At 35.5% G+C, this 9801-nt stretch overlaps 1 protein-coding gene across 2 annotated transcripts; it reads left to right on the top strand.

Moving 5' to 3' along the window:
* The first annotated feature begins 1152 nt into the window (after positions 1-1152).
* On the top strand, positions 1153-9773 carry LOC144439460 (RNA polymerase II-associated protein 3-like). Of its 2 annotated transcripts, none has more exons than XM_078128757.1 (12): positions 1153-1412; positions 2093-2254; positions 2999-3142; positions 3545-3667; positions 3947-4074; positions 4644-4765; positions 5190-5359; positions 6066-6328; positions 6802-6997; positions 7533-7630; positions 8310-8404; positions 8955-9773. In XM_078128757.1, the coding sequence occupies exons 2-12, from the start codon at positions 2102-2104 to the stop codon at positions 9041-9043; spliced, it is 1581 nt and encodes a 526-aa protein (XP_077984883.1). In that variant the 5' UTR covers positions 1153-1412; positions 2093-2101; the 3' UTR covers positions 9044-9773. The 2 variants fall into 2 exon arrangements, with proteins under 2 accessions (XP_077984883.1, XP_077984875.1); XM_078128749.1 differs by having other exon boundaries at positions 1153-1416.
* The last annotated feature ends 28 nt before the right edge of the window (positions 9774-9801 follow it).

The raw sequence follows: 9801 nt of genomic DNA, 5'->3' as shown, positions 1-9801 counted from the left end.
TAACAGATGTACATATTCCCTTCTCAAGCTTTCCTACCTTTCACAGCCAAGATGCTATTAAACTCCTTTTCGAATATATTTACCCTGTGTAGTCAATAATTATAAATATGATAGTGCTAACCTGGGATCTTATAAAGTAGATGCAAGACAGTCAAGCAGTCCACACTGAGTCACGATAAAAAAATACCTGTCATGCGAATATTATATATGGGGGGGGGGGGGGTCATCATGTTTTAGAATTATGTGATAGGGGGGGTCAGCCTGTTTTTGGTTTTACAGATAGGGGGGGTCAGTGACTTTTTGTCGGCCCGATTTAAGAATCCACCGCCCCCCCCCCAGGCTGGAGAAACTGACCGGTCCCTAAACCTCAGGAGCAGTTGTTTACCGAGTAAATTAAAAAATCCTAAAAACTTCTAAAACCTATATTCTGTGATGAGGTAGGTTATATTTGTGTATGCCCCTGTCTGTTTATCTGTGTCTGTACGTATCTTTATCTGTATCTCTCTCCCCCTCCCCCTGTCTGTCCCCTCTCTCCGGCTTCCGGCTCTCTCTCTCTCTCTCTCTCTCTCTCTCTCTCTCTCTCTCTCTCTCTCTCTCTCTCTCTCTCTCTCTCTCTCTCTCTCTCTCTCTCTCTCTCTCTCTCTCTCTCTCTCTCTCTCTCTCTCTCTCTCTCCATTTCACCTTTAGCATTCGATTATATAAATAGCCAATTTTCAAGTACTGTATGACTTTTGATATGTGTATGGTTTAAAATTTTAGGCTACTACATGTCCTCATTTGTTTCAATGCTTACCCCCTCCCCCCATTCCACACGTTCCCCACTAGCTATCATGGGATAATGTTATAGGTGAGAAGGCCTTCTCACATCCATGACATAATATTCAAGTATGCAAACATTTCCTGTCTTGTCTGCTACGTGTAAATTAGAATGTTCTCATGGCAAAGATCTGAACTGTGTATCAGAAAACAAATGAACAGCCTATATCCCTTTGAACTGTGTTCTGAGCATAGACCCTCGGCCCTCCACGGTGGGTAGTAAGTGGAAGATCTATGGTCTGAGCACAGCATTCACTGGTGAGCATCGTTTTCGGATTCAGCATGAATTTGAATCTGAATTAGTCTCCGAAGGCATTGCGCTTTGTTGCCAAAATCCGCATTGCGGTAGCGTCACACAAATTGCAACATTAATACTAGGAAAAAGGATTGTTCATGAATTGATTTTAGTGTCACTGAAAAGGAATCTCCAGTCATTTTGGGTCGTTTCGATCTCGCTCGCTAAACATTGGTGTGCAGAAACAACGTACCATTAAACATTTCAATATGGCCGCGTCCATGCTGTAGAAAGTTCGAGGCCAGTGGGAGCAAGTTTTACAAAATTCAGCATTAAAGTCATCATTGATTGGTGAATTTTGGTAGGTATGTATGATATTCTATCATTTATAATTGTGATAAGTTTATGCATGTAGTTGGACATCAACATGATGTCATTGCTGTGCAGACAGCAATAAACTTGTTCAATAGAAACTTGTAACGGCACGTTTGTTTGTGTACGTTGGATCATGGATGTATCCATGGTTGGATGACGAATACACACACACACGCACACACAATGTGACACACAGGCACTAGAATAAATTTGTATGATTTTTTTTTTAAATCGTGCAAATTAATTCGAGTGCCTGTGGTGACATAGGGCAGTGATGTAGAACAGTGAACTGACTGTAGTACTATACACATGTAGTCGATGCACCTTTGTATTCAAGTTTATTTATAGGGAGTTAGGCGTAGGGTTCCCTTAGGATGGGAATAGAGGTTTAGACTCTTAACATATTGACCACCGATTTGTATATTCTACAATCACAGTCACTTGTGAGCTAATATTCTATTCCAGAATGCAATGGTAATATTCCAGTCTAGGGTCATCTAGACTCTCTCACAGTCCTCGGAGCTTTGCTTGACTAAAATTAAAGCTGAACAAATTATTTTGTATGTACCGATACAATATAATAATTTAACATCTGTATGATTTGTCCACAACTTATCCGTCCACCAAAATATCCGATCATGAATCGTATCCTTACTTTCTGTTTAGTGCATCACCATGGAAAAAGCTTTGGAACTGCAAAACCAGGTCCGCAACAATGCTGCAGAGATCCAGGATTTCCTCAAAGACATGGACAACTGGGAAAGTAACATAAAAAAGAAAGATGACAAATTACAGAAACAAAAGCATGGGGTTGTGGAGGAAGAAAAGGTAAAGCTTTTTAATCAAAGTATGAGCTGGTCTCATATTGTCCTCCAATGTCATACTCATTCTGTAAGTAAATGAGTATACAAATGACTTGAATCTTTGACTAGATTCACACCTTAGCAGGCTTTTTAAGAAGTTTGAATTGCATTGTATAGAACTGTAAGATTGTAAAATAGTCATGCATGTAAATTACAAATAGATAATCAACGTAATTTATGTCCTGGATTGCATTAAAGAAATGAAAGGAAAAGAAATAACAAATAATAAGTTTAATACTAAATCTAGTAGTATCTACAAATAAAACAAATGCTATCAATTAATAATGGCATGATAAATGGCCAGGTCATCTCTCAGATTCAGGCCATGAAGTTGAAATTGAATGGTTAATAGTTGAAAAATTCAGTAGCTTTCTTTCCTGTTTCAATTTTATGTGTACAATTAGCAGGACAAGTATCAATGCTGATCAATTCCATATCTTCAATTTTATGGTTAGCAGAATTAAAATGTGCTACTGGATACCCATGGCTCTCCTTTGATTGAATCGGTGAAGTCCTTATAAGCCATGTCTTGTGTTATAATGTTGCAAAGTATTTTAGCATGAACTTTGTTTACAAAGAATGAAAATATCATAATATAATTTGAGCTGATAATTTTCCAAGTGTGGATGGAGCACATCGAAATCTCAATTGTCAGTGTATAACAGCTAGTCTTATCTCTATAAACATGTTGTATCCTTCATTCTTATAGGAACTACCACCAGTGAGGAATGCATCACAAAGACCAAAGAAGGTCAAAAAGAAAGAGAAGCCTGTGGAAAGTGAGAAACAAAAAGAAGCTAAAAAGAAGAAACTGAGAGCTTATGATTACAGATCGTGGGATAAATATGATGTGGTAAGACTATATGTCAAATGTTCTCAGTTTGGTCACAGTGGCTTTCTTCTTCTCACCTGTGTACATCAGTGAACTTCTGAAGTGAACATTGTTGTATAATATATGCTGTATTGTAGATTATAGTTGGATGCCAGTCCCAAGATTCAACATGGTTAAGAAAGTAGAACCTGTACTTAGTTGAGAAGATTCTTCATCAAGCAATAACATATAGTTATTTACCATTCCACATCTTTTATTTAAAAAACAGACGTTCACTAAAATAGTAACCAAATCAGGAGAATATTATAATAAGTCCTGTTTCCAGTACTAACTTTAATTTAAATTAAGTTGATTCATGGTAACCTGACTTCCACTTGATTGAAATCAAATTTTGATTTTCCTAACCCCATTTGCTTTGTACAGGATAAAGAACTTGCTGCATTGGATGATGGTGACAGACAATCATCATCTGAGTATGAAACTGACAGTGAAGCTGAATTGGAGGCTGAAAGAAAACAACAACAAGCCGTCTTTGAGAAAGATAGGGTAAGATGTGAATGTATGCACATGGTTTTGAGATAGAGAAAAGAATAGATACAAGGAAAAGGATGCCATTCATCATAGGAGTATTTTGGTTGTACAAACAACTGATGTACATGTATGAGACACAGGGGGGAGTGAAAGATGTATATATCAAGGTATACACATGAAAGTGCTACAAAGATGTCTTGTTTTGACTAACCCCTCATGAGTTCAGTGTTAATGAAAGAGAGAACCTGCCATACCTCCTATTACTAACTAAATACCTAATATTTGACTTTGCAGGGGAACTCATACTTCAAGAAGGGTCAGTATAAAGAAGCCGTACACTGTTATACAATTGGTATGGAATGTGATCCATTCAATGCCATACTACCAGCAAATAGAGCAATGGCATATATCAAGATGGAAAAGTAAGTCAATGACAAATATAGCAATGATATGTATATCAAGATGTCAGTTACATATCAAGCAGTCGTACTTGTATATAGTATATCTCAACATCATCATCATCATCATCATCATCATCATCATCATCATCATCATCATCATCATCATCATCATCATCATCATCATCATCATCATCATCATCATCATCATCATCATCATCATCATCATCATCATCATCACCACCACCATCATCATCATCATCATCATCATCATCATCATCATCATCATCATCATCATCATCATCATCATCACATTATACATAATCATATTGTAGTTTTAATGACCTGTTCATAGTTTCATTGATTGTTTATGAGTGAATTAGTCCAGTGCATATTTTTACTGCCTCGATATGGATGTTTGTGTAAGTTTAATAGCATGTGCAAGTGTGTAAGTGATATACAGAACTATGACATATATCAAAACCATTAAATGGGGAAATACTAGTCAAAACATACATTGGATGTCACATTGTGTTTATCATATTTTGGTATGCCACATGTAGAATTCATTGATTAAACATTACTCCTTGTAGGTATGTAGATGCTGAAACAGATTGTACTGCAGCTTTGTCTATAGATTATACATATGTCAAAGCATATCATAGGAGAGGTACTGCAAGAATAGAATTGGGCAAACTAGAAGAAGCTGAAAAAGGTAAGACAGTGTTGAATCATTGTCTTGACTTGAGATTAAAGTATGAGAAATGAAGAAAAAAAACTACAATCCAATGAACTTTTTATATTCTGAATCATACACTGTCTCCTTGAGATTCTACAACAAGTAGGTATTACCCATCCTTTCTTGCATAGGATAACATTCAATAGAAATGTGAAATAAGACAGTTATGTGTAAATATTGTTGATATTGTGTGTGTGTGTGTGTGTGTGTGTGTGTGTGTGTGTGTGTGTGTGTGTGTGCAGACAACCGTTATGCTTTGACTTGATTTTACCATTGCTTTGTCATATTTTACATGCTGTAAGCAGTTGATTTGTACCATACAAATGGATCATGGAATGCTTGACACACTATAATCCTACCTTGTAATACACACACTCTACTACTGTGTACAACTTTGCAGATTTTGAACAAGTACTTAACATAGAACCTTCCAATAAGCCGGCAATGTCAGAACTGAAGAGGATCGGGAAATTAATGTTGCAAAGGGAAGAGGATGCAAGGAAGGAAGCTGAAAAGGCAGCAATGGCTATAGTTAAACCAATTGAAAAGAAACCACATGAAAGATCAAAGGTAGAATCTTGGTGAATTGTTATCACTTTCAGTTGAAGGATACTGTACAGTAAAGCCCTGGTTAGCTATGTTGCTGACTGATGTTTTAAAGATCCATTTCAGATTAGGATTAAAATATAGGTGAAAAAAAATGGTTGTTTGGCAGAGCTATAGAAAAAGTTGTCCAGAACAAAAGAACAATCATATGTAATATTTAATTTTTATAAAACTAATGTGATGACCTGGGATTGAAACAACCCCTGTCAAAAACAACTTACATGTGCATGCTAACAAAATGATTCATTGCACTTGGAGATTTAAACCCAAATGTTTGGATCTCATAGCATAGTCTTAGATTAGTACTATCTGATCAGTGGAGACATAAGGGTTAAATAGGATCTTTATTTCATTTAGGACCAACTTAATCTACAGATATGCCAGACCAGAATTTGAATCTTAGTCCATCTTTGGCCTTGAATAATATACTTCTGTTATTATCAAACAAAATATGTGTAAATTAAATTGATATTCCCATAAAAATATTACCACTCCAGTGAACACAAACATACAATATATATGTATACATATCTTTGATATTTTGGTCTGACATTGCCAACCTATTTACCATAATCAGATATTGCTAAAGTTCAGGCCTTAGTTTAAATGGTTAACTGCTGACAAAAGCCTCCATGAATTAAACGTGTTTTCACATCACTATGCCTTTCAGAAACCTCTACGAAGAATACAGATAGAAGAAATAGGCAGTGATGGGGAAGAAGAGGAAAATGATGTGAATGCTGCAAACAAACAGACAGAGACGCATGCAGTAACCAAGGCAACCACGGATACTGTGGAAAACCCTACATTTACCAGCCCAGCAGATGTTATCAAGGCAGCTTCAAACAACTCTAACAGTCACAAAACTGACTTAGAGATTAATGGAAGATTGCAAGAAGAGCCATCGGGGAACTTAATATCAGAGGTGAACAGGTAGGTCAAAGGTTACTGCTGTAGATCATAGGTCACCATTCACTTCCTACTGATAGGTCACAGGTCAGTACTAACTGGCATAGGCCATGGCTAACTGGCAAGTCATAGGTCACCATTTACAGTTGTTGCTTATAGGTGATATGCCTAAATTGTTAGGTCATAGGTCACCATTTACTTGCTGTTTATTGGTCAAAGACCACTGCTAACTGTTAGTGGTGATTGGTCATGATCACAGATAATAGTTCTCAGAACCAATGCTCTAATAGGATGAAAGTTTGATAAGTTTTTGATTGATTTTGACTCCTCTGACATTAAACTCAACAACTGTCAGTTGACTTGAGTGAATTTAAACAGTTAAGTCATGACCGGATATCCATGTCTCCCACCATAACAATGGTTCTGTGTTTTTGAAAGGCAGTACTCTCATCATCATAAGATGAACTTCAGTGAAATCTATCATATTTCATTTGTAGTAAAACCAAGAGTGAAGAGAAGATAGTTAAAGAAGAAAGTAACGTAAAAAGTAAACCAGTAAAAGAAAGTGTATCAACTCCTACAGTGCCTAAACCAGTACCAGTAATACCAGACGTGCCCACTACATCATTTCAACTACAGACTGACTGGAGGAAACTACAAGGATTCCCTGAACAATTATACAAATACTTTAAGGTATGGCAATGTAGTGGTTCTCATAGCTTTAGTTTTTGAATAAACCATGAAACCAAGACTGATCAAAGCTCAATGCTGAAAAACCTTTGAACTGCTTGTTCATTATAACCTGTGTAAATCAACTATGAAATCATGTATTAGATATAATTCTAATCAAATGTAGTTTTAAAATGGATAACAGTGTGTGTGAGTGAGTGAGTGAGTGTTTGTGTGAATGAGCGAGCAAGTGTTTGTGTGTTTGTGTGAGTGTGTGTGGTGTGTGAAGGGTGGGGTAAAGGATTTTTTCAATGTGAAATATTGGTGTTGATAAAATGTTGTTTTCAATTTGGAAAACACAGAAATATTTTCAATGTTATAACACCAGAACTCTTGTACAAATTTGATGGTAATTATGCACAAACCATGAATGGAATGTGTCATATATATCACTAGTCCCTGTCAATCAATTGCCTTATCTTGTAATTAATATATTTGAACCAATGACAATCAGAAATTTCAAGCATAATTTTGATTTTTATATTTCTACTGATTTCAGCAAATACCACCGTCAAATTATTCCAAGTTGTTCCAGCAATCCTTAGACTCCATTATGCTAAACAAGATACTGTGTTTACTCAAGGATTACTACATACAGTAAGTATGATTTGCAGCTTGTAAGAATCTATATGGTCTGAATATTAAGTTTGAAGATCAAGGTTGTACAGCAGAAGGGGTCCAACTTTAGGAGTGCCTATAAGCTGTACTATCAAGGTTCGCAAAACCCATATCAGGACCACAAAGAATTTATCCAGTTATCATCATACATGCTTTGTAGCTCTAAACTGACATGGAAACATCATTTGAATCACATATTACATAAATTTACAGTGGAACATCATTTTATGCACAAAGTATGTAAGAATAATGAGGAAGAAAATCAAAGCCCGATCACTGAAGTGACAGATATCGACAACCACATCATTGCCATATTTGGGGCAAAGTGTGCCAGGGATGGATTATTGCACAGGTTCAATGTACATGTTCTCATTGCATTACTTTAGAAGCAATACTTGGTATATTATAAGATTAGTAGTGGTTCATCTCTATCCTCTGTGGAAATCTTACTAGAATACATGGCAATACCCTGTGATGGTAAACACAAAGTAATTCATGCCTAGAGTGAGTTCAATATACAAAACATTTATCAGAACCCATCTTGCTGTGTTAGTGTTACAACCACTTTCTTGCATTATTAGCAAACTACATTGCTATCTGTAATATAGTAATCTTTATTCTCTTGTAAATTAATCTTTTTTGTGTAATTTTCAACTAGAAATGAAGAACCAGTTTTTGATGTACTCAAAAATTTGTCCAATGTGAAAAGATTTAGTATGAACATTATGTTCATGTCTTCAAAAGAAAAACAAGGTAAGACTCTATTTTGTGGTTGTGACATAACTCTCAGTGCCAAATATACTTTACATCAATGTAGGGTCATAGCTGTCTGCCAGATGGTAACATTCAATGTCAACAAAATGGAAAAATTCTTGAACAAGCTCATAGTTTAAAATCTCTGCACTTGATGTGCATAGAAGTTAGTTTATCAGTGCTTACTATATTTAGCCTGAAATTCCTGTGTATGGTGGAAAGAAAGCATATCTCCTATTCGTGTCATGGACAGCAGAGTTGTACTCAACGTATAGTTGTTTGTGTGTAAACAAATACACCCCCTGGTAGAGAGGATTTTAAGAAGAGTATATGACAGAATAGGTAAATTGAATTACGGATATTAGAATTAGTCATTCTTGGTTTGTTTTCAATTGACTACTGTCGTTGAACCGGATGTGTGAACGTATGAAAAACAATCAGAATATATTTAATGATGTGAAGGTATAACGTTACCTTTTCTTTTGACGTGCCTTACCAAAATGACTTCTATATACTGTAATACCTAAATGTATTTTTTTTTCCTTTTCAGTTGTAAAAGACCTTTTCAAGTATTTAGAATCAGTCCAATCTGATAAAGCTACAGAAATAGAAGCATTGGCTAAGACATATGAACTTTGACCGTAAATGAGAGAGAATCATAACTTGATTCACCACCTTGATATTCTCTTTACATCTTTACATCCATATCATTCTTACAATGTTAATAACATCGTTATCGGTATCATCACTAACATTATCATGATCATCCTTTCGTATTTACTGTCATCCTTTCACATTCATCATCAATCATCATCATCACCACAACCATTGTCATTGTCATCGTGTCATCATCATCATCATCATCATCATCATCAAACTACTTCTCGGACAACTTACATCATATCGACACTCTGATGTATGGCATTGAGTATGTCAAAATCACACAGCCAGCAAGAAGTATAAATGCTATATTTGATTGCCATGAACTAGATTTTAGAACTACACATGGACATCAATCGAAGTATTAAAATGAATATCATATATGTGAAATGTATATTTCCTAATAACCTAGTGAAAACATTTTGTTGGTCACTCATATCACAGTTTTACAGCAATTTCATTTATGTATATTTTCTGTCGTTGTTTTAGTTTAGTTATAAATGTTTCTGGTCTAAATTTGGTTATTATTATGTAATATACCATAATCAATTGACAGCATAAATGAATGTGATTCTACATTTTTTGTTACAATTCATGACATTCTTAAAGATCAGCAAATGTGGTACTCAAGAAATTAGTATGTTTTCATTTTTTTTCCAAACTCTATCAGTGCCTCCCACTTTTTTACTGTTTAAATATGACTGTGGTGTGAACTGTGTATTTTGATTTGTAAATAT

This window comes from Glandiceps talaboti, chromosome 1 (genome assembly GCF_964340395.1).
Source record: "Glandiceps talaboti chromosome 1, keGlaTala1.1, whole genome shotgun sequence".
NCBI lineage: Eukaryota > Metazoa > Hemichordata > Enteropneusta > Spengelidae > Glandiceps > Glandiceps talaboti.
Note: the sequence above shows the minus strand (reverse complement) of the source record. Positions and strands in the feature narration are given on the sequence as shown.